This window comes from Sycon ciliatum, chromosome 1 (assembly GCF_964019385.1).
Source record: "Sycon ciliatum chromosome 1, ocSycCili1.1, whole genome shotgun sequence".
Classification (NCBI taxonomy): Eukaryota; Metazoa; Porifera; class Calcarea; order Leucosolenida; family Sycettidae; genus Sycon; species Sycon ciliatum.
Genome location: NC_088643.1, coordinates 64,586,221 through 64,612,337, shown reverse-complemented (window position 1 = coordinate 64,612,337; position 26,117 = coordinate 64,586,221). Strand labels below are relative to the sequence as shown.

At 46.8% G+C, this 26,117-nt stretch overlaps 1 protein-coding gene across 1 annotated transcript; it reads right to left on the bottom strand.

Moving 5' to 3' along the window:
• Positions 1-9,960: 9,960 nt before the first annotated feature.
• On the bottom strand, positions 9,961-17,834 carry LOC135807065 (pituitary homeobox 3-like). The gene is made up of 2 exons (XM_065321148.1): positions 17,515-17,834; positions 9,961-11,760 (listed from the first exon to the last, which is right to left on the bottom strand). Exons 1-2 carry the CDS (start codon positions 17,615-17,617, stop codon positions 10,742-10,744), a joined length of 1,122 nt encoding a protein of 373 aa, XP_065177220.1. The 5' UTR covers positions 17,618-17,834; the 3' UTR covers positions 9,961-10,741.
• Between the last annotated feature and the right edge of the window lie 8,283 nt (positions 17,835-26,117).

Sequence of the window (26,117 nt, the reverse complement as noted above, 5' to 3'; positions counted from 1 at the left end):
TGCCGAGTGAGTGAAAGCCAAGGGTAGATTATTAGAGAAAACCGAAATGTCGTGTTGGCCGGCAGATCCAAGAGTAAAGCCACGGCGCAGCCCATGGAGAACATACGCAACGCATTATTGATATGAGTGGAATGCTGTCGTTCGCGCCGGTGCCTTCCGGACTAGACAGATGGTGGATCATTCGCAGCTTGCCGTTCTTTTTGGGGATGGCACCAATACCAGAGCGGCGCATGAACTGAAATGGAGGTGACGGAAATGGGCCTGTGGTCTCGCTGCGGGCGCAGGAAGCAGCTAATTGCTCGGATATAAATGCCGAGTGAGTGAAAGCCAAGGGTAGATTATTAGAGAAAACCGAAATGTCGTGTTGGCCGGCAGATCCAAGAGTAAAGCCACGGCGCAGCCCATGGAGAACATACGCAACGCATTATTGATATGAGTGGTTACGTAACAGGCGGGCAAAGTGGTCAGCTAGCAGTGTGGTGTCTGCAGAGTGTATAGGAAAGAAGCTACGTACCGAGTCAAGCTATTCAGTAGCCATTCTGCTAGGAGCGGCGGGGTGGCCGATTGGCTCCGCGCTGCTGCTGGTTGCACATGATGCATGGGTGGTCCTTGCCACACTGGCTGCAGGTGTGGGAGAAGCGGCACGACGACGAAGAACAGCGACCTCCATTGAAGTTGCGGCAGATTTCTTGGCTGTCGCTGGTATGGTTGCGACCACTGGAGGTAAATGCTGCTGGCTTGGGGACGAAAAGGACACAAACCGCCCCTGGATGGGCCGTCTTACATTGAGCGCATTTTGGGTGTGCATGGCCTGTGACAGCTATCAGCCATAGGTTCACGTCGATGGTGTCCAACCTCTTCGTGCCTGGTTACTGGGCCACGAGCAGCCGCAGCTGGCGGTCGTACTCTAGCCACGCGCTTGGGAAGAACTGGCGGTTAGCAGTCAGGATCGACTGCTGGTACGCAATCAGTTCAGCCGTTCAGCAGTGCGGTGTAGGGCAGCAGCCGTGATAACAGACATGTATGTGGTCCATGCCTCGAGCCGGGTAGTTACATGTATAATTATCGTGAACCTTGCGACGCACCTGCTTCGCGTACGGTCATCCGACTCAACGATATTTAGCTGGCTATCGTTATTCGGGCTGTGCACCAGCCGGAATGTTGGGCCGGAAGTGTGCAAGAATTTCAGGCAACCAACTTGAAAGAGCTACGAACTCCCCTCGCAAGATACGTTCTTGCACAGCCTTGGGCACAGCTGGTGCAGGTGGCTGATCGGGTGGGTTACAAGGGCTTGGCCTGGCGTAGTGGCGGCAGCAGCCGCATTGCCTTGGCCTTGGGTGAGGAGCGGCACAATGCTCTCCGATAATAATAAAATGGCGGCCGACAAAGCCGACTACACCTCGTCACGTAGATCTACGGGAGCGCAGATCCCATGTTGAGCCCGCGTCACCTGAGCTGGCGGAGGAGGCATTGGTGCAAGTCGGGCTTCTGGGCTCGCGAGCCGTGTCCGCACTGTCATGTTGCTGGTTCTCCTGGCCGGAGCAGACCTCACTACCAAGGGCTAGTTGTGCCAGCAAACGGTCCTGTAAAATACTTTTACTAAGTTTCCTTTCGGATTCAAGCCGCGCTGAGAAGGCTCGCCGCGGGGGCTTGGCAAGGCATTGCCTTGACAGTGTCGACAGTTAGGTCAGACATACTGAAGAAATACAGTGTCGAGGTGACACTCGGGCTGGCAGCAAAGCTACGAAAGGAAAAGAAACACTGCTGAAGCACGATCCGTTGTCTGGAAGAGCACAACAGGGCAAGCAAGATTTGTTTTTCTTTTCCGCAAAATGGGCTGGTGCCATTTGTGATTACGCAGCAAAACAAAGCGCATGACGTCAGTCTTGAATGCAGTACAAAGAAGTGCAGTGTGTGCGCTAGTTCGGATTGTTGCTAACAAGCACTAGCACAGCTAGTACACCATTAATCTTCACTGTGAAAAGGTGTCTGTCCAGGGCATGGCTACCTCAGCTCACCATTACCTAAGTACTAGACCGTGTGCGGCCTGATGTGCGCGTAGCCTGCCCAAAGCGAACACACCACGCCAGTGTACGTGGTGTAAGATAGTAATTTTAAAAAGATACATGTGGCAGCCAACCTGCACGAAATTCATGTTGTTGCAGAATGGCGAGGACGTCCCCATCGGGGAATATTCAATGGCTGTGAGTGTGATTATGCACCAGTGCTCTTGAGACTGGGTCAGATTTTGTAGATTTGGAGCAAGCAGTATGCCTTACCGTGTATTCTACTTACACTTACAGCTACAAAGACGATTAACCCTAGTCTTCAGGGTATAGGAATTCTGGAGTACATTGTATGCGTGCAGGCCCGGCCTGCAGGGTAGGAATTACTAGTACACTGGAGTACACTGGAGTACGTGCACGCAAAGCATACATCCCGTGTACTGAGTGTGCTCAGATGCCGCGGGGGCAGAGCTTTCACAGAATAACAGTGGACCAAGGCCAGCTTGAGTCACTTGCGAACACAATGGAGTATGCATATGAGGCAACAGACACGTGCCATAAACTCTTGGAAAGTCATGTATAGTTACCAATTTTTAAACTCAGAATTGCGCTTGGCAGAATTCTCACCTCTTTTTTAGCGATGCTGTGATCTACACTCTATCTTCTGTATTTCTTACACATCGTGGCCAGGGACGTATCGAAAATGTAACATAGTTGAAGAAAGCATCGGGTTGCTGTGTTGCTGGGTTTTTAATCCTCATGCACGCTCAAATCGATCTGCAACACACACCACTGTCTATCGGCGCCATGAAAAAGAAAAGCGACGATGCAATGAAGAGAGAGTGAGAGAGGTGGAGCATGCGACGTTCATGCCTGTTGTGCTTTCGGCAAGTGGTGGCATGGGAAGAGCGGCGACATCACTCTATCGCCGAATCGCGTTATTGAGAGCGGAAAGGAGGAAGGAGCAGTACTCCCACGTAATATCTTACATCAGATGCCGTCTCTCATTTGCCCTGTTGCGATCATGCATCATGTGTTTGCGGGGTTCACGGGGTCTTTTCCGTGAGCGATCGGTTCGGCATCCGGAGTCTGCTGAGCTGGTTGTTGCTGAGGCCCAGGTTGCTCGCATGTGAGAATCTATAAATCGCAGCAAATAATTATTTTTATTATAAATACTGGACATGGATAATGAATTAAACTGTACTCAGTGACTCTTTTACATTTTACAGGCTACGTTTTATTATTATTATTATTGTAAAGCTTTCCTTTTGATCTTGTCTCTTAGTGTTGTGACCTTTCCTCAATATTGTGTTGCATTGTTTTAAAAAAATCGGGTTGCTGTGTAGGCAACTAGTGGTACTTTGTCTTTGTGAACATTATTAGACATCGATGATAGCTTATCTTAGCTGCTGAATAACTCAATTGAAATATGCACCTGCCACATCACAGATTCACAGGCAGAAGTCAGATTGGAAACAACACGAATACACGAATACATGTACTTACAGCTACCCTGCATTGTCCGCAATGCAAACATGACAATTGTTGGGCCTAGAGTGAATCCGCACAGACCGCAAGTCGATCCAGAGCGGACTGCAGCTTCAATGTTTATGTTTCATAGGTACATGTACATGATTGTACTGTTGCTACTGTGCTCATCTTTACTTTGTGCTCTCTGGTCTGGTAGATGATTGTTTGTTGGTGAGCTGACTCAGCGTCATTGTATTATCACCTTCTGTGCACGTCAGACTCAGTCTGGCGACGTGCAAGCAGCTGACGTTCCTGGTGGTTAGATGCTCGCTCCGCTCGTTTGGCCCTCCTCCATCGTGCTACTGGTGATGCGAGCGGGTCTTCAAACCTATACTAGGCTATTGCGTAGCCTTCATCCCATCAAGACTTCAGACGGTTTGGGCAATGCCGAGGTAGCCTTGGTCCTCCATTCGATTTCAAACTTTCCAATTTTAGGTCGCCGCAGTAATCAAGGTTTGTAGGCACCCTGCGGCGTGCCACACGCCACTGACCGGCATCGGACAAAGGAAGTCCAGTCCAGTTCATTTTCTCTAGAAGCTACAGCGGTAATGCTGTGAGCGAGAAATCATCTTTTCGCATTACACCGCGCTACACCTACTAGTAGTCATGATATTGGCCATGTTTGCCACGATGTTGCCCCAGAGTTAATCATCTCAATGTACTCTTAGTATTAATATACAATGTCATGTACATATAGCCACAAGGAGGACCAATTGCACTGTAAGCATTTCCTATATGTCGACAATCATGTTACCATGTACATGTATGTGTAAAATGTTATACGATGATCGCAAGGCACACAACGAAAGGGAAAGTGAGGATTTGTTCAGAACTGCTTTCTCGTTACATTCATCAGTGAATCTACGTGGCAATGGAATGGGGACTAGTCTTATTATAACTACTTCTTGCCTTAGCCTCCTAGGCACAGACAGGAAAGATTTCATGGCTGCTGATCAGACTGTGATGTCTGTCTTGCAGCTCGCGCCATCATCACATTGGAGTTAGCCGTAACACGTGCATGTTTTCAGGGACTTCTAAACACGTCACAGTACAACCTGCTACGGGTTATAATGGGTTATAGCTGCTGGCAGCGGGTAATCTTACCAACCACTGAGATCTTACGAATGTTAGGGCTTGAACGGTTATACCGGATAACCCGTTATCCGACTGCTAGAACTCAACGGTTATGGAACCGTTAAGTTTGCGATTCCAAACGGTTTTCCATGCACATGTGTAGTGTTACAGTGCAAGGTGTACAGCACCAATTTTAACGCCATTATGCGGGATTGCAGGTCACTCTCTACCGTTGGCACATGTTTACATTGAAGAGTGAAGACTAAAACTTCTTTTCACTCATTGGCAGGAGCTTTGGATTTGAAGAAGGATGTAACGACGGCTACAGTCAGGGTGATCCAGTGGGAATGAAATCCTAGAATTTTGGCTCGGCACTGAAGACGAAACCGTCTTCATCACCATACTTCAGCTTGAAGCTGAGGAAGCATCATGTTGATGTCAACGTATAGGTCTCAATTGTGTTTAAAAACACAAACGATATGTGATGCGATAGTTCATATTCCTGTACACGTAGTGAAGTCCAATAACCAGTTAACCAGTTATCCAGTTATCCAGTTAACCAGTTAACCAGTTAACCAGTTATCCAGTTATCCAGTTAACCAGTTATCCAGTTATCCAGTTATCCAGTTATCCGACCGGTACTTTAAAGAATAGTCAAGGTGATCTTTAGTTACAGGTTTACTGGTTTACTGTACTTTAACACAATAAATTCTGACGTGATGCTGATGACTTGGTTTATTCAAAGCCCCACATTTAAAAGTGAATACCGTAATTCCGCGCATATAAGCCCATGGGCTTATATGTGAAATAATGCAGTTTGGGGATAAAATATCCAGTAAAACATGTTCGTTTTTTAGCCCATGGGCCAATATTCGAATTTTGAAGGTTCACGAAAAAGTACAAGTCCGTGCTCATAGTGTAGTGGGTCTACCATACTCTACTGGTAAACTGCACTGACCTGCTGCACCATGGTAGGAAGAGTCCATAATTATTGTGTAAAATTCGACTTGACAGAGTTGCATTCGTGTCTGTTTATTAGCCCATGGACTTATAAACGGAGGTGGGCTTATATCCGGATATAGGCCCGTGGGCTTATATGCGCGGAATTACGGTAATAGCAAGAAGGTACAAGAGAAGAGCTAGAGAGAAAAGGGAAACCAAGGAGGAGTCCAGGTAGAAAAGGAAAAGTCACTTGAAAGACTAGAACATTGAAAGGATCAGTCACGCAATACGGTTAATTCCCATCATGGATAGGATTATTGTTCATCCCTACGCAAGAAGTAGTTCGTTATTAGTAACAGTGAAGTGATGCAATGATGGTACAACGATTGTGCAATAATGGTGAAGACGTGTTAGACACAGCGGCCAGTAACAGGATAACGAGGAGAAATTTACAGTCGCCCACTTTACACCCGCAGTGACATTGGCCAATAGAATGTGTTCAGTATGAAAAACAATCGAACAGGGACTAGGGGAAACAGGGACTAGGTTTGCCACCATATCACAGTGCAATTCACAATAGTTATTTCCACGATGCAGGAGCAGCAGCGTAATATCCAGAGCAAACCAGGCTGTCGAGCACAGCGTTCCACTTTACAGAGCGGAAATCTCGTTGCGGAACGTCCATATAACTATTTGAGTTCTGCTCGGCTCATGCTCCACGGTACATGACTGTACATTCTGCAATTTACGGCGGATCCACTGCAGTATCAGCATCATTTAGTTCTATCTCCAGCATCACCAGTATATTTTAGTCTCTTTTCTTGACACTTGGGGTATGTTATCAAGTATTAGCCTGCACCTTTTGTGGGCTCACAGATGACGTGTAGAAACAATAGCCAATGGGCATACATTGTATTGCAGGTTTTGGTTCTACTAACGTTATTGGCATTCTATCACGAAAGGTTCTGTATCAAAGTGTGCTTCAAGTACGTGTCTGGGTAAAGAAAAATATTAATATTATGGTTTCACTCACAGAGCAACTGTTCAGCACATGGGGTAGTGGTCTACCAAATCAATCACACTCACCACCATAGTGGTTTTTCCAGAAATGAGTAGCACTCGCAGCCACATCATAATAATTATAGAAATAGCGTAAATTATCTAAATCAGTCAAATAACCACCTGTATGCGAGAGAAGAGGCCGCAAAACAGCATGGTCAGTGGTGAACATGGGAGACTGGGCACTGCGCAGCAGGGGAGCGCCTGAAAACAATGACTCCCTACATTCCTAGCCACGACCGCTCAACCAGGCTACAAAACACGCCTTTCGGCCAAAATGCCTATCTATTTCATTACTTCCTGCTCCACTGCCAGTGGGACCCAAGAATAGAGAAAACAAGAAACTGTGTATACTACTAGTACACGGGGTATGTCGTAAGACACACGCATCTGCGTAGAATATCAAGAGGAACAGCGGAAGACACTCTCGCATACAGGTGGTTATTTGACCGAGGTGAGTGGGCGACTGGGCGAGCAACTTCAACTACCAGGCGGAAAACAAAAAGACAACGATGGGAGTTCCCAATGGAGTTGCCATGAACAAGAGCAACTACATGTACACGAACATGTTTTAACCCTGGAAGTACCGGAGGCATCATATGATGCATTTGCGAATTTCAAAATGGAATTGCTGTTAGATGGGGGCTTAGAATCTCCCCAAATGTGGTGACTTTTATTTATTTTGCATTTTGTTAATGGCAGTGGGTTGTGTTTTCAAAAATTTAGTACAGTACCGAAATGCCAGGGGGTGCTACCTAGAACTACCGCGCGGCATCATATGACTCCACATACCATAGGCATGAATAAAAGGGCGAATTTGGCTTAGAACCACACGTGAATAACGTGAAGAGGAATACATTTGGGAGCAAGGAGATTGGGGACCATGAAGGTGGTGATTTGCACATATTGACATGCTACTATGCACATTTCACATGCCGTTATGGTCAATATCGTAATCCCGAATCCTGCCGAAACAGGCAAATTTGTTTGTTCTAAGTTTGGGAAGTGATTTACTATGTCATCTGCAGCATAGAACGATATGAAGTGCCAGGGCAGTTATAATATTCTAGGAACGTTCTTTGAGTTTACGTTGGTCTGGCGGAAGCCATGTTCAGTAGGTGCAGTGTCGCTGCTGATAAAGCATTTCATTTGATTTTGAAATTTTTGGGCAGGAGTTTGGGGATGAATGCGAGGAGAGTGCCTGGAGCATTGTGCGCGAGCAATTAGAAGTGACCGAACACAGAGACACATAGTTATATGCCCCAGATGGAGATGAGTTAATACTAATTGCTCCGGCTTCTCGATCAGTCTGATACGGAACCGGAGTCGAGGGAGCAAGCGGATAATGGTGGTGATAAAGCTATGGAGCCATACACATAACAGAACATCAATGTCCAAAACTCGGGCAGGATTTCCTTCATGAAGCTGGGTTCTCTGGCAAAGTTGGTAGATAGTGGAAAATGTGTTGCACCAAGCAACCGGTTGTTGCTTCCGAAGTTTGCGGGCTTTTCCGAGATATTGACAATTTTGAAGATTGGGCAGATGCATTATTTGCATTTATTGACCAGAATATGATCCATGTCATGATCAAGTGCACAAGGTAGGAGGGAAAACAGAAAATTGGAGAGGACGCTATTTTGAGTGAAGGCAATATCATGGCATTGGTTTCGCAAATTTACGCAAGAGGCGTCCTCTGTACCCGCAATAATCTGCCGACGGTCCTTCGGCTGGATAGGAATGGACACCATATAATCAAGTAAAATCCCTAAAAATAGTTTCCGGGAACTACTCTGCTACTTGAGGTTTGATCACGAAGATGGTCTCCGGACACGACGTCGAACGGAAATTATTCGTTCGCTATGAGTTGCGACACCACGTTCTCCTTTCGCTCGTAAATGTATTTGTCACAGCAGTCAAAGAATGACCAACCTGGCTGAGAAAAATCCAGCGGGTTGGCCCAGCAGCAGCCATTTCCGGGGTAATGGACTGAAATGTAGAGTTTGCAGGATGAGCATGGCAAGCAAATGCTCTTTTATTTTTCCGTAAACTGACGAGAGGTCGCCCTTTCGCTGCGCGCAATGCCAGCTGCTGGTCTCCAAGATAGTGCACCTGACATTGGTTCTTCCTTTTAAAAGGTACCTTTTACCCCAAGGACTTCTGTTTCTACGAAAATAATTCCAAGGAGGTATGTTTAAGTCCGGTGGAGTCATATGATGCCTCCGGTACTTCTAGGGTAGTTGAAATTTTGGTAGTTGTAGGGTTAAAAGTGAAAAATACGTTTGCACTCTTTCGCTACGCCCAGCCGTGAAACAAACACTTGCTGACAACTACAGTTGCCTTGATCGATTTTTATGATCTTGGGCTCCCTGGAAAGGTCTCGCCAAGAGGAACAGTTTGAGCTCACACTCAAGTGACGAGGCCAGCGCAGCAGCTCGGCGACAGCGCTCTTGCGCTGGAATCGTCCTGGAGATCAATCCTCATCTGACATTATCACTCTCCTTGCTCCTATCAATCTCAATTTTTTTGTGAAGATCCACTCACGTCCCAAGCGCGATTTGAATCCGTGTTCCCATAGAAACAGTCAGCAGAAATGAGGAAATCCCCAACTTAAGTGCCGTGACTCAACTAAGTTGAGTTTACTTCAAACAAGAGTAGATAAACAGATAGAGATAATATAGATAGATAAAGCATCGTAACGCATCCATAGTAGTACACGTTCGTCCATTTTGTTTATTTTGCAGACGCGATGACACCTTTCAAAGTTTCAATGGTCATAAAAAGACCAGTATGAGCAGAAAACAGTTCTGAACAAATCCTTTCTTTGAGAGAAGTCCATCATGCGTAGAGGCAGGCCCGAGTTTCATGAACTGTGTTTTGTCTTCAAGAATGACTACAATTTTTTGTATTGTATTCCGTGGTGCTGATGATGACTGTCGCGCGGCCTTTATCTGGTCTAGTGATCCTAATGTCGTCATTGTTCAAAAGGTCACGGCGAGCTTTAATATGCTCTCTAGATAATGAAAAGGTGCTCCGGTCCGGCGGCTTCTCTGCGTGTTCTTCCGCCATTGCACGGAGATTTGCTGTACAGATAGCCTGTTTGTTTTTTTGAAAACTGACCTGATACTGAGCGGAGGAGACTGCAGAGTAGGTGACATGAGAAAGAGTGACGCTAATGTCCCTCAGTCACGACAATCTACTGATGAGAGTGAAAGAAAATCGATTTTAGTTACACCTCTTTTGAGACTTCTCTGTTGTGTGGTATGACCGCGGATCCTAATATTATTCATTGCTATCATTAACTTATTGTCTCCACGTCGCTTATTTGGATACTACATCATGCAACATTACTAATAAAAAATATTGTACGGGAACACGAGAGCAGAGGTTGTTGGAATCGTATTACTCGTAAAGGGCCACGTAGAAACCCATGGTGCCAACCGGGAATACACAAACCTACAATAACAATAAATAATATTATTAAACACTGTCATGTTATTCGGTATTCAGCAAGGTGGTGTGTGTTTGTTCTGGACAGGTGGGGATGGGAAGGACGCGTGTCACGCGTTGACACCAGATAATATGGAAAGTACTACTTGTAACAGCATGTACTCACAAACTAAAACAATGCAGGTAGATACGAATGGATGACAGAAGTATTTTGAAAGCAGCTATCTGCCCTATGAGAGTGTAGGCTGCTGCTGTAGATGTGCAAATAATTGTGAGCGTCTCCAACGATTCCATAGCGAGACTGGTCTAAATTGGTCATCGTTGCTGATGAATGATCTATGCTACGCTAGCTACGAGACTATGTTTGTCCAGCTGTCCATTGTAAATGACAATTTTGCACGCCATTTTTGTAGTCAAGGTGACGCCCAGTTCATCTTGGATGTCATAATTATGTTCGGTTCGGGATATTCATCTGGCAGACGATTATAGAAGGCTTCTGTTAGGTGCGAATGTGTGTTTAAAGACATGGAATGTATGTGTGATAATGGCGCTTGTTTCCTACATGCTATAAATATAAAAAAAAAGTTCTACATGCTTGTGCGTGTACTTTGCAGGAGCGCTTGTGACTCGATTGTAATACTTTTGCCAATAGTAAATACTGAATCCGAAGCCGTCTAAATAGCCTAAGGGAAATGCCGACTCTGATATGGGGCCGTAGAAGTTTGCTGCTGTCGTTCGGAGTAGGTATTCATGGACGGGAGGTTTACTGGCCCTGATGGAGGCATCCATGAGATTTGTTCGCGAACAGAGGGAGTGTTGTCATCTGTGGTGGCTAAGTTTGATTTGTGCGACTCCTGCGAATGTACTTGCATGTGTGTGTTGCCTGCTGCGAAGGACGATGCGAACACGTCGCGTCGCTGCTGGTTTTCGGGCTGGTGTTGCATTGAGGTGAATGGAGAAGGACGGCTAACTTCAGTCAGAGCTGATGCTTGAGCCTGCACTAGCTGTTGTGGAGGCCAGTGCGTTTGTCGGATGCCTCCTGCCTGTGACAGTCCAGTTTGGGCTAAACCAGCGTGTGTGGCTGGTAGCATCGGTGCCGCCATGTTTCCCTGCTGTGGTTGCTGCTGCATGCGGGCAGATTGTTGAGCGTCAATAGCCCACGCTGTAAATGGTGCCTGGGCCTTCACTAGCTCCTGTGATGACCGATTCTGCATTTCTGGGATACCTCTGGTCATGGAAAAGCTTGTCTGTCCTTGGCCTGCAGCAGCGTTCGAGGCATGCAGTTGTGGCTGGCTAAAGTGACTTCCACCATAAAAAGAAGGATTCTGACCATGATCATGATGATATGGTGGAGCTGGGTTCATAAAGCGGTTTGCAGGGGCAGCTGGTCCGCCCATAACAATAGGATGCACAGTATGCCCATCATTGGCTTCACCCCTTACCTTTCCCCTTTGGCGACGATTCTGGAACCAGATCTTGATCTGCCTCTCAGTAAGCTTCAGCATGGCTGACAGTACCTGTCGCTCAACTGCAGATATATATTGCTTAGTTCGGAAGATTCCCTCCAACGCATTGACTTGTTGCCGGCTAAAGAATATTCTTGGTTTCCGCTTTTTCTTGTTGCTTGCATCGGCATTGGGGACATCCTCTATGCGAATCGATGTAGTGGATTGGTTCTGTCCACCCTCCGTGGCTGACTCTTCTACACGGGAAGAACAAAGAGCGAAGCACAGAAACCAAATATCAGAGGAGCCTGGTTAGTATACATATCATTACTCTGTACATGTCAAGAGCAGCAGCAATCTCAACCCAACTCAGGCTGACAAACAGTGGCAACTGCAGGAAAAGGGAAGAACCCCAGTGCAGGATAACTCGTGCCAGCAGCATGTGTAGTTTATGAAGCAGAGTGAGCGCCGAAATCAAGGAGAAAATGTGCATTGGCCTCTCCCAAGAACCCATTCAAGACACGGTATTTGCAAGTTCAAGCTGTGAATGCTCAATGAAAGATACCGCAACAGCACCGATCTCTCAAGGCTCCGGCGGATTATACATGCGATATCATAGAAATATGCTTCCATGGATGCTCGTATTATGCTCATAAAATCTTCATATCAATAGCCTTTGAGATACGGCCATCATACGGGGATCCTTTTTGGGATATACTTGCATAAAATGAGCAGTATCTAAATGAAAGATACATTGATAGGTTTAATATTTTGTTTTCCAGGAGTCCATACCCATATCAATGAGATTCTGTAAGAAAAACAGGCTTTTACCAAAGTATCCCAAAGGTTTTCCCAGGCAACTAGCCAACTAACAATTTCACTATGTTTGAAATAAGTTTTTTAGACTTAACGTTACTCCGAGAACTTAGAAACTTCGGAGCACTGAGGATTATTTATAGCGGATACAACAACATTTATTGAAGAAAAATGTGGAATAATCCAACGCATCGTTCAAAGTTCAAACGATTATCACTGAATTATCGAGATTGTGAGCACATCCCAATCAGCACTCTTCACAGTTGTAAGTGGATCCTTAAGAATAGGGTGGCCTTGAGTAGGGTCCAGCGGATAATGCTCCGAAAATGTTCATATAATGTTAACCATAATGCTCCAAAAACTGCCTTATAATGCTGATTATAATGCTTCAGCAAGGGATATAATGCTCTTGGTTTGGGACAAAAATGGAAGAAAGTCTGCATATTTTCAAACTTCCAGGAAATTATGCATATTGTCGATCTGCATCTGAAGTTGCCACCTTATCTCTCACGAGCTCCACTACTTCTTAGCACTATAAGACATGATCGCTTCTCCATTGATTGCTCTCCATTCCAACTTTGATGCAGGGTTGTGGCAGAATAGTCGGTGTATCAAATCCCTCCCCTAATTATCCATGTAGTGAGAGATGAAACCATTATTGCAGGTAGTCATTCATTGTTGGGATGAAGTTAATCTTGGCAAATAGTATTCCTGCCTGCAGACAAGCTGTCACTGCGTCCACTCTGTGAATAATGTCTTCATCTGAAACACCAGACGTGAGGCCAGCTCCTGAGATCCGATCTCAGATGGAGAGCCCTCCCATTTGCGGAAATCCTGAAAGCACGTGGTCAGAAGTTATTTTGCCACTCTACATCCTTTGCTTGTGCTCTCATCTTCTCCTTGAGATGGTGTGTAGACGTATGGCTTGCCACAATACTCTTCCCTTCTGATGGCATTTGACTGTAGGCCTGGCATTACAACCGTCCACAACTAACTGTACGTGCTTCATCAGGAAAGTAAGACAGGCGCTGCTGAGCAATCGACTTCGTACTGAGTCCATGGGAAATTCTACTTGAAGTAGTTCTTTTCGAGCCTCCTGAGCTGAACTAGGCAAAGGCAGTTCTTTTGGAACGAGCTCTTTCTGTTTACAGCCGCTCCTTCATCCTGGTCCAAATTTAGCAATGCATCAGTGTCTACTTCAGTATCGCTAGAGATGCTATCGCCAGAGCCTCTGGCACAACTAGAGAACTCCTCTTCGTCTGTTTGATATTCACTTCACGAATGTCTCCTCCATAGCTCTCCATTATTCTAAAAGTAAAGAAACCTCGTAAATAATTTCTCCGGATCTGTGTCACTTGAACTGCCTCGGCCTTGGTTGGGCATGCTTCACAAATGGCTTATACATTTACCTGACCACATCGCTACAATCACATCGTTTTTTAAGTAGCAATCCCCCCCCCCCCCCCAGACTCCTACCCCTCCGCGACATGCCTTCCGCAAGGTTACACCCTCCACTTGGTCAATCATCAACTCTGCACTTTTTGCCTGTGACTGGCATCTTTTATTCACCTCCACTACTGTTGATGAAGCTGTGGAGAAGTTCACCACAGTTCTTGATGACGTGCTCTCCTTCTATGTGCCACAGTACGGAGCAAGACCCGCTACACCCAAACATGGCAGCCACCATCCTCGTCAGTCCAGCCGTAACCCCAAGATCCCTTGGCTCGACAAAGATCTCCAAGGTGCAATTAAACTCAAATACGACTACTACAGCTTAATCAAGTAAGAAGTACTCCACCTATGCTAATATTTCTTTATACAAAAAAACAGCGCAATCTGGTGAAGTCATTGTCACGTTCTAAGTATCGAGCATATTTACGTTCGCTCACTACCACCCCATCTCACCCCTCTTCCAGGCCTAACCTGTATACCTTTGTTCGCACTCAAAGGACAACTAGTACACGTCAAGACATACCTCCGTTATTAGCTTCCAATGGTTCGATGGTGACTGACCCCAAGTATGTAGCTAATACTCTCAATACGCAATTCACATCAGCTGGTATTCCAGACGACCATTCCTCTCCAATACCACCTCTGCAACGTTCTGCGACTGTGTCTTCTGATCTGCGCTCTATACATACCACCACATCATCTGTTCGCAGCTACTTAAAAAGACTAAAAAGCAACAAAAGCCCTGGTCCTGATGCCCTACCAAATGAAGTTCTCAAAGTTCTGGCTCCATCTCTGGCGTACCCACTGTGCCTTATATTCAACCTTTCCTACTCCTCCGGCGTATTTCCTGATCGTTGGAAGATCGCTAAGGTCACGCCCATCTACAAGCGTAAAGGCTCCCGATCACAAGCCTCAAACTATCGTCCAATATCTCTTCTCTGCTCCCTTTCAAAAGTATGTGAAAAGGTATTTTACGACCAGTTGTATTGCCACATTTCACCATGCCTTAGCCCTTCCCAATCTGGCTTTCGGCGCAACGACTCAACATCTGACCAACTAGCTCGTCTAGTACAAGACATTGCCACCCTTCGTGATGCTCGACACCATATTGCTCTCTGTTTCTTTGACTTGGCAAAGGCCTTTGATACTGTCTGGCATCGTGGCCTCCTTGCCAAGCTACATATTGTCTTTGGTGTGTCTGGCCCTGCTCTGTCCTGGCTGGAGTCCTATCTGAGTAGCCGATCACAGTTTGTTTCTGCCCTCTCCATCAACTCTGATCCTCTACCAGTGTCTTCTGGAGTTCCCCAAGGCTCCATACTTGGACCTCTTTTGTTCGTAGCATACGTAAATGATTTACCCTCTATAGACCCAGGTGTCTCGTTATTTGCTGATGATACAACCCTACTGTCAGCATCCTCGTCCTCAGCGGCTCTTGTACCTCGAGTGTCGGCTCAGATATGCAGTGTCCTGCGCTGGATGCAAACATGGCGACTTAGACCCAACCTGACTAAAACCGAAATAATGTTCCTTCCCCTAATCTCATCCATGTCACTTTTACACCATCCTGATTTCCCAGAACCCATAAAGGTTGTTTCCAACCATAAACACCTGGGAATAATGCTTGATGATCGTCTCTCTTGGTCTTTCCATATTGATGCTCTTTGCAGCCGTTCAAGCTCTGCCCTAGGTGTTATACGTCCCCATTGTTTCCCTCTTCCTTTCAAATGTAAAATTTTGTTTTACAAACTGTACATCCTGCCTCTTTTCATGTACGCTGCTGTGAGCTGGTGTGGCTTGTCCTCGGTTCTCGCTGAGCATCTCGAAATCCACCATAGAAAACTTCTTCTTATCCTGTTTAGTCTACCCCCTCTCTACTCTTCTGCTTCCCTGTATGTCCTTGCAAATGCTTGCCCACTGTCGACCCACCGTCAAAAATTAATTTGCACTTTTGCTCACAAATTTAAACTAGCTCTACATCCTCCTCATCTTAACGTGTATAACTGGTTCCGAATCACAGATGGCTCCCAGACAAGATGCTCTGTTGCCCTCCCCTTGGCTAAACCGTCCTCCCTTGTACGCTCTCCACTCTTTGTTGCTTACTCTGCTTGGCTTGCGCTGCCCGCTGCTACGCGCAATGCCAGTACACTGGACGCATTTAAATCTGCTCACTAGATTCGCCATCACCTGTCCCTCCCATGCTTCTCCGTCTTGACCATTACTTTTCTTCTTTTATTCACCAGGGTTGGTTAACACCCACATCTCCCGTACTGGCTGATTTTCTTCTCATGCCATGAGGTGTTGTCTATAATAATAATAATAATAATAATAATAATAATAGTTATGTAGCGTTAGTGCTAAAGGTGTTACGTGTCTACGCAATTACAAAGTCATGCGCCGGTACAATGCATAGTGCTCAAATGCCCGGAATGAGCGGAGCGTAGTACGCAAGAGGTACACAAAAGGAGTACAATAGGGCTGTTTCGTTGTTACTCAGAGTTTCATGGCAAAAACAAATCATCAGACAACATCTCATGATCATGATTGTAGCCGATTGTTGCCAAAAACCTGGGATTTCCCGATATTATCCACTATGAAACTCGTTCTGCCGCTCAAACCTCACATAATGCTCATTCTGTTCCTTTCTAATGCTCCATAATGCTCTGATGCTCGGATAGTCGTATAATGCCGAATATAATGCCGGCATTATCCGCTGGACCCTAGCCGTGAGTTGTCAGTGAGTTGTCAGTATGATCTAAAGCTTTAGCACGGTGAGAGAATGTTTCCTTTGTCTAACTGAGGGCTTCAGTTGTAGTCTGGTTGAATTCTAGACAGTAGTCGAAGGAGTAATATGAAATATGCACCAGAAGTAGTCCGAGGTATCTCATGATAATTCTGCCCGTACACATTAGGCCTTGCCAAGAATCCCGGCCCAAGATGGCTTCTCTCTGTTTCTTGACAACCTGTGTATTCGGACTGGGGCTCCAGCGATTCCCTTCTCAGAGCAGATACCATACATACATGTCCTACCACTACGGTCCATGCTAATTGGACAGACATGTATGCACAACAGAAGTAGCGGAGAGCGATCTCTCAGCTCATGAACACTTTGAAGTTTCAACTGCTCAGTGTTGTTTACGGCCATCAGCATGACCATATAATTATATCGATAAAGGCTATAACCATAATGTGCAAAAACCTGCAAAACTACAGCTGGGGCCATTGAGTTATAAAAACTGCCAATTCTGGTCTGAGTTGAATTTGAGGCCTGCAGTTCATGATGGTTGTCGTATGTTCCACTGACTATTGGTCATATAGAACCTTCAAATGCCACATTGAAATGCGCACCACTTTGGGTACTTTGCCTTTGGTAACCTCCACCAATGTGCATTCATTATCGGGGTGGCAGGCACCACCAGTCCATCATTCCTTATGCCGGGATCAGATTTCATTGACCCCAACTGTCATGCAGATTGCAGAATCATTTTAAAATATTTTCTCGGACTGGCTTTCAGTAATCGGAGTAGTAGTTTAGAATCAATTTTGGTGTTTGGGCGACCATTTCTCTACCAACGCTCTATTTGGAAGAACAAAATGATAATACATGTACAAATTCCACATTGACAGAAATCGGAACACTTCATCACTTATTCATTACTACAAGGAAGATACTGGAAGTAGCATAAACGCACTATTACTAGTACGTAGGTACTCTACGTACTACATTCGGAGTAGAGTGTACTAACTCAAAGCTGTGTCTGGACGGCCATGGCTTGCAATTGATCCCGCTAATGCCACTGCTGGTACTGGTAACGGAACCAGCGATGAAGCTGTTGTCCTGTCCATCATGGCATCAACCCTAGGTATACTAGAAGTCCAGTATACATGTACAATATAGATCAAGTGTTACCGTGCTACAGATATGCAACAACCACGACCGGCAGAATGGCGTAGACAATGCGAACTGGAAGCTTACTAGACTCAGCACAGAACGGGAAGACAGGATGAAAGGAAAAGTACGGACGAATCAAAGAAAACAAGCTCTACCTCCAGAGATTCGTTGCTATACAAGCTCAACTCCGACAGCTAGCAGAAGGCCAAAGGATGAATTCTATGTGAAAGCTGGTGGGTGGGAAGTGAAAAATCTCACACCTACCTGAAGGTTACGACTGTCACCGATTTGTATGAAATGGAATTCAACTGGATCGTGTGAGCCCTTGGACGTACCAGCTCCGTAGAACGTACTAAAATCTCTCCATCACACTATCTCAGACACATGGCCGCATGAGCATCACCTGCAAATATCATGGGCTGTGGCCTATGCCTTACAGAGTACATCTCAGAAAAGATAAAACAGCACTCTTTCCCATGATAAAAGATTCATCATGTTCAAAATGATTTCGAGGTACTGAGGGACCACACACACCCTGCGTACCGAAGCTTCACTACTTGCCTATTCACACGCACGTATTTTCGCACAACTCACGCCAAAGAGCGCAGGCGACCATCGCTGAAAGTAGCAGAAGTCATGGCAGCTTGTTCTGGGATTGCACATTTCAACAGCTTGCATTGGTGAAGCATCTAACATCACAATGTATTCTACTCCACACCGAGGAAATTTTCGAAGTGCAGCCGGTCATTCTAAAAGGAGATCTTCATCCAGAAGCTCATCTTCCTGGTTTGGCGCTGCCGCTACTCCCGTGCTGGCCCTACACTGCAAGTTTTTTTATGGGAATTTTTAAACAATGCAACACAATATTGTGGAAAGTACACAACAATAAGAGACAAGATCAAAAGGAAAGCTTTACAATAATAATAATAACTGGTTTGAGGGAAAGAGACAAACGGGAAAAGTCTGAAGAAAAAATTGACTGTCACCACCAGGACTCGAACCAGGGACCCTCGCTTGTAGCCAGCGATGCTCTAACCACTGAGCTATGGTGTAGTCGTCATCTCAGCAGAGGCCGTTCAACATTTTCTTCAGACTTCGTAACTCACACTTCCTGTGAATCCACACAGGCGGGTGGGACGCAGCCCTCACTGTAACCCACACACTTCACGTACAAATTAGCACGCGGGGAGCCCCAAGTCATAAAATATTAACTGGTTTGAGGGAAAGAGACAAACGGGAAAAGTCTGAAGAAAAAATTGACTGTCACCACCAGGACTCGAACCAGGGACCCTCGCTTGTAGCCAGCGATGCTCTAACCACTGAGCTATGGTGTAGTCGTCATCTCAGCATAAATAATAATAATAATAATAATAATAATAATAATAATGCAATTTTCGCTGTTTACTTTAGCTATCTTCTTTCTTTCTTTCTTTCTTTTTGCGCTGTTTTACCACCTTCTTACTGTATTTAATCCACTGTTCCTGTTCCTTTTCCCTTGCCTGAATAATAATAATAATAATAATAATAATTTCCCGTTTGTCTCTTTCCCTCAAACCAGTCAATATTTTATGACTTGGGGCTCCCCGCGTGCTAGTTTGTACGTGAAGTGTGTGGGTTACAGTGAGGGCTGCGTCCCACCCGCCTGTGTGGATTCACAGGAAGTGTGAGTTACGAAGTCTGAAGAAAATGTTGAACGGCCTCTGCTGGGATGACGACTACACCATAGCTCAGTGGTTAGAGCATCGCTGGCTACAAGCGAGGGTCCCTGGTTCGAGTCCTGGTGGTGACAGTCAATTTTTTCTTCAGACTTTTCCCGTTTGTCTCTTTCCCTCAAACCAGTCAATATTTTATGACTTGGGGCTCCCCGCGTGCTAGTTTGTACGTGAAGTGTGTGGGTTACAGTGAGGGCTGCGTCCCACCCGCCTGTGTGGATTCACAGGAAGTGTGAGTTACGAAGTCTGAAGAAAATGTTGAACGGCCTCTGCTGGGATGACGACTACACCATAGCTCAGTGGTTAGAGCATCGCTGGCTACAAGCGAGGGTCCCTGGTTCGAGTCCTGGTGGTGACAGTCAATTTTTTCTTCAGACTTTTCCCGTTTGTCTCTTTCCCTCAAACCAGTCAATATTTTATGACTTGGGGCTCCCCGCGTGCTAGTTTGTACGTGAAGTGTGTGGGTTACAGTGAGGGCTGCGTCCCACCCGCCTGTGTGGATTCACAGGAAGTGTGAGTTACGAAGTCTGAAGAAAATGTTGAACGGCCTCTGCTGGGATGACGACTACACCATAGCTCAGTGGTTAGAGCATCGCTGGCTACAAGCGAGGGTCCCTGGTTCGAGTCCTGGTGGTGACAGTCAATTTTTTCTTCAGACTTTTCCCGTTTGTCTCTTTCCCTCAAACCAGTCAATATTTTATGACTTGGGGCTCCCCGCGTGCTAGTTTGTACGTGAAGTGTGTGGGTTACAGTGAGGGCTGCGTCCCACCCGCCTGTGTGGATTCACAGGAAGTGTGAGTTACGAAGTCTGAAGAAAATGTTGAACGGCCTCTGCTGGGATGACGACTACACCATAGCTCAGTGGTTAGAGCATCGCTGGCTACAAGCGAGGGTCCCTGGTTCGAGTCCTGGTGGTGACAGTCAATTTTTTCTTCAGACTTTTCCCGTTTGTCTCTTTCCCTCAAACCAGTCAATATTTTATGACTTGGGGCTCCCCGCGTGCTAGTTTGTACGTGAAGTGTGTGGGTTACAGTGAGGGCTGCGTCCCACCCGCCTGTGTGGATTCACAGGAAGTGTGAGTTACGAAGTCTGAAGAAAATGTTGAACGGCCTCTGCTGGGATGACGACTACACCATAGCTCAGTGGTTAGAGCATCGCTGGCTACAAGCGAGGGTCCCTGGTTCGAGTCCTGGTGGTGACAGTCAATTTTTTCTTCAGACTTTTCCCGTTTGTCTCTTTCCCTCAAACCAGTCAATATTTTATGACTTGGGGCTCCCCGCGTGCTAGTTTGTACGTGAAGTGTGTGGGTTACAGTGAGGGCTGCGTCCCACCCGCCTGTGTGGATTCACAGGAAGTGTGAGTTACGAAGTCTGAAGAAAATGTTGAACGGCCTCTGCTGGGATGACGACTACACCATAGCTCAGTGGTTAGAGCATCGCTGGCTACAAGCGAGGGTCCCTGGTTCGAGTCCTGGTGGTGACAGTCAATTTTTTCTTCAGACTTTTCCCGTTTGTCTCTTTCCCTCAAACCAGTCAATATTTTATGACTTGGGGCTCCCCGCGTGCTAGTTTGTACGTGAAGTGTGTGGGTTACAGTGAGGGCTGCGTCCCACCCGCCTGTGTGGATTCACAGGAAGTGTGAGTTACGAAGTCTGAAGAAAATGTTGAACGGCCTCTGCTGGGATGACGACTACACCATAGCTCAGTGGTTAGAGCATCGCTGGCTACAAGCGAGGGTCCCTGGTTCGAGTCCTGGTGGTGACAGTCAATTTTTTCTTCAGACTTTTCCCGTTTGTCTCTTTCCCTCAAACCAGTCAATATTTTATGACTTGGGGCTCCCCGCGTGCTAGTTTGTACGTGAAGTGTGTGGGTTACAGTGAGGGCTGCGTCCCACCCGCCTGTGTGGATTCACAGGAAGTGTGAGTTACGAAGTCTGAAGAAAATGTTGAACGGCCTCTGCTGGGATGACGACTACACCATAGCTCAGTGGTTAGAGCATCGCTGGCTACAAGCGAGGGTCCCTGGTTCGAGTCCTGGTGGTGACAGTCAATTTTTTCTTCAGACTTTTCCCGTTTGTCTCTTTCCCTCAAACCAGTCAATATTTTATGACTTGGGGCTCCCCGCGTGCTAGTTTGTACGTGAAGTGTGTGGGTTACAGTGAGGGCTGCGTCCCACCCGCCTGTGTGGATTCACAGGAAGTGTGAGTTACGAAGTCTGAAGAAAATGTTGAACGGCCTCTGCTGGGATGACGACTACACCATAGCTCAGTGGTTAGAGCATCGCTGGCTACAAGCGAGGGTCCCTGGTTCGAGTCCTGGTGGTGACAGTCAATTTTTTCTTCAGACTTTTCCCGTTTGTCTCTTTCCCTCAAACCAGTCAATATTTTATGACTTGGGGCTCCCCGCGTGCTAGTTTGTACGTGAAGTGTGTGGGTTACAGTGAGGGCTGCGTCCCACCCGCCTGTGTGGATTCACAGGAAGTGTGAGTTACGAAGTCTGAAGAAAATGTTGAACGGCCTCTGCTGGGATGACGACTACACCATAGCTCAGTGGTTAGAGCATCGCTGGCTACAAGCGAGGGTCCCTGGTTCGAGTCCTGGTGGTGACAGTCAATTTTTTCTTCAGACTTTTCCCGTTTGTCTCTTTCCCTCAAACCAGTCAATATTTTATGACTTGGGGCTCCCCGCGTGCTAGTTTGTACGTGAAGTGTGTGGGTTACAGTGAGGGCTGCGTCCCACCCGCCTGTGTGGATTCACAGGAAGTGTGAGTTACGAAGTCTGAAGAAAATGTTGAACGGCCTCTGCTGGGATGACGACTACACCATAGCTCAGTGGTTAGAGCATCGCTGGCTACAAGCGAGGGTCCCTGGTTCGAGTCCTGGTGGTGACAGTCAATTTTTTCTTCAGACTTTTCCCGTTTGTCTCTTTCCCTCAAACCAGTCAATATTTTATGACTTGGGGCTCCCCGCGTGCTAGTTTGTACGTGAAGTGTGTGGGTTACAGTGAGGGCTGCGTCCCACCCGCCTGTGTGGATTCACAGGAAGTGTGAGTTACGAAGTCTGAAGAAAATGTTGAACGGCCTCTGCTGGGATGACGACTACACCATAGCTCAGTGGTTAGAGCATCGCTGGCTACAAGCGAGGGTCCCTGGTTCGAGTCCTGGTGGTGACAGTCAATTTTTTCTTCAGACTTTTCCCGTTTGTCTCTTTCCCTCAAACCAGTCAATATTTTATGACTTGGGGCTCCCCGCGTGCTAGTTTGTACGTGAAGTGTGTGGGTTACAGTGAGGGCTGCGTCCCACCCGCCTGTGTGGATTCACAGGAAGTGTGAGTTACGAAGTCTGAAGAAAATGTTGAACGGCCTCTGCTGGGATGACGACTACACCATAGCTCAGTGGTTAGAGCATCGCTGGCTACAAGCGAGGGTCCCTGGTTCGAGTCCTGGTGGTGACAGTCAATTTTTTCTTCAGACTTTTCCCGTTTGTCTCTTTCCCTCAAACCAGTCAATATTTTATGACTTGGGGCTCCCCGCGTGCTAGTTTGTACGTGAAGTGTGTGGGTTACAGTGAGGGCTGCGTCCCACCCGCCTGTGTGGATTCACAGGAAGTGTGAGTTACGAAGTCTGAAGAAAATGTTGAACGGCCTCTGCTGGGATGACGACTACACCATAGCTCAGTGGTTAGAGCATCGCTGGCTACAAGCGAGGGTCCCTGGTTCGAGTCCTGGTGGTGACAGTCAATTTTTTCTTCAGACTTTTCCCGTTTGTCTCTTTCCCTCAAACCAGTCAATATTTTATGACTTGGGGCTCCCCGCGTGCTAGTTTGTACGTGAAGTGTGTGGGTTACAGTGAGGGCTGCGTCCCACCCGCCTGTGTGGATTCACAGGAAGTGTGAGTTACGAAGTCTGAAGAAAATGTTGAACGGCCTCTGCTGGGATGACGACTACACCATAGCTCAGTGGTTAGAGCATCGCTGGCTACAAGCGAGGGTCCCTGGTTCGAGTCCTGGTGGTGACAGTCAATTTTTTCTTCAGACTTTTCCCGTTTGTCTCTTTCCCTCAAACCAGTCAATATTTTATGACTTGGGGCTCCCCGCGTGCTAGTTTGTACGTGAAGTGTGTGGGTTACAGTGAGGGCTGCGTCCCACCCGCCTGTGTGGATTCACAGGAAGTGTGAGTTACGAAGTCTGAAGAAAATGTTGAACGGCCTCTGCTGGGATGACGACTACACCATAGCTCAGTGGTTAGAGCATCGCTGGCTACAAGCGAGGGTCCCTGGTTCGAGTCCTGGTGGTGACAGTCAATTTTTTCTTCAGACTTTTCCCGTTTGTCTCTTTCCCTCAAACCAGTCAATAATAATAATAATAATAATAATAATAATAATAATAATAATAATAATAATAATAATAATAATAATATTACCCACGTGCCTCAATCCGTCGCCTATATCTACCGCGGAGTGAGGGAGGTCGTGGCCTAGTATGCATCGTAGATCTCCATGACCGTACTTGCATCCGGCTCGCTCAGTACCTGAAGGATCGGGAAGATGTCCCTGCCCTGGCCGCTGTTCTCCAGCACCATGAATCACGTCCCTCTAGAAAATCAATACCAAAGCTGGCAAATACTGTCCTGCAGCGCCTTCGCCTGACGAGCCTGGACACCGCTAACAAAGAGACTGTTAAACAGGCCCTCAATGACAACCGCCGCTGTGAACTTCGAGCGATGCCTCTTCATGGTCGCTATTGGGCGCGTGTTGATGGCATCCTGGACATACAGCTCTCGTTTTCCTGTTTCAGATCCCAGACAATGCGTCCTGAAACGGAAGGCTTTCTCATTGCTTGCCAGGATCAGGTGATTGCCACGAGAAACAATATGCGCCATATCCACAAGAGGCATGATGTCGTGGACCTCTGTCGTGTATGTGGTGCACCCGGAGAAAATATGGACCACATCATCGCCTGCTGTCCAGCCCTGGCACGGACTGCATACATTGCCCGGCATAACTTTGTGGTCCAGGCCCTGCATCGTGCGCTGTGTAAGCAGCATGGATTACCCAGCAGTAAGCAGCTGGTGCAGGTCACAAGTTCTGCCAGTTGCAAGCTGATGTGGGAGATTTCCATTCCCACAGATCGAGTAATAAAAGCGAACAGACCAGACCTGGTGCTGGTTCTGGATGATCGGGCACTGCTCTTGGACGTCAGTGTCCCATTGGACCACAGGGTCAATGAGAAGGTGCAGGAGAAGATCAGCAAATACCTGCCCTTGGCAGCAGAGCTGAGGAGGATCTGGAACAAAAAGATAACTATTGTTCCAGTTATCATTGGTGCTCTGGGTGGTGTGTCAGGAACGAGCCGCAGCCACATCTTAAGCCTTGGGCTCCACGCGTCCGTGATCCAGCGGCTGCAGCAATGTGCTATTCTGGGCACCCTGAGAATTGTGCGGTCGGTGACTGGTCATGGATGGGAGAGTGGCATGGTCGGAACGGTCGGTTGACCTTATGTTAGCCTGCCCGTAATGTCTCGATGTGTCTCAGTCTGTGTGTTTTATGATTGTGGTGCATCATGTGCTGTGTGACGAGCCGAGAGGCGTGAATTTCTGCCATATGCCCCCAGTCATGTATTGTCTTTCTCTGCACATGCCGTTTTATCTCGTCTGAGTTTGTCTTGCTTGGAGTGTCCCATGTGCAGCATGCTTGGTGTTTACTACTTGAGTAGTTCTGTTATACATGACTGTGATTCTATGTGAGTATCGAAGTTGGTATACTTGAATTTTTCTCTCATGAAGTTTATCAAAATTTGGTTCAGGATTTTCTTTTATCTTCATTGATTGGTGCTTCACCCTTGGGTCATATGGATCCCGGTGCTGTGCTTCATGCCTCCTTTCAAGCTTTCTTTTTCTGCTTTGGGAGTGAATAAAGTCGTCATAATCAACGCAATAAATAGAGTAAGCTGCGCACTCAGTACAAACACCATAAGCAAAACTTGTTTTCATGTAAATAAAGAAGCTTGTTCCTAAAAAAATGTGCCTCTTCACGTTATGCCTGTTGAGGCACGGTCGTCAAGGCCTAGACGAGGTCGTCCCCCAAAGATTGGTACTGCGACTGGAGGTGCACCCTCGCTGGGGACGGAACCAACTGGGGTGTCGTTGTCTTCTTCGTCGGCATCGGCTTGTTCGTCATTGCCTTCGTCTTTACCGTCTCTTCGTTTTATCCCGTCATCATCGTTGGTATCTGCGGTTTCGTCTTCTTTGACTTCCTTGGTACCGTCATCCGGTGTGTCCACCTCCGGTGGCAAAAAGCGTGGCCGGCCACCGAAGAAACCACCGGATGGTGTGTCTGCGGGACCAGTGACTCGCTCTAGGGCGAGGTTAGCAGAGTCTTTATCGTCTCCGTCGTTGTCGTCATCGTCGTCGTCAGCGTCTTCCTCATCTCCCTCCTCCTCTTCATCAACATCAACAGCCATTGGAACGTCAAAGGGAGCATCATCGCAGCAGGCAGTGCCAGTAACGGACGTGCCTTTGGTACTGACATCTACATCGGCCTCGTCTGGATTGGCAGTCGCGGCAAGGAATGTCAGGTCGGTTACATTGTCACGTAATTCCAAAGTATGTACTGGTTCTAGTAGCGTTGTTAGGGTGTATGAATCTTCTATCGCCAACCATCTTGTTCAGAATAGTGATTGTCGTTCTAGTTATGCTGATGATTGCTTTTCTGTTTGGTCTCGTTCACGTAGTCAAAGGTATTTGCGTGTATT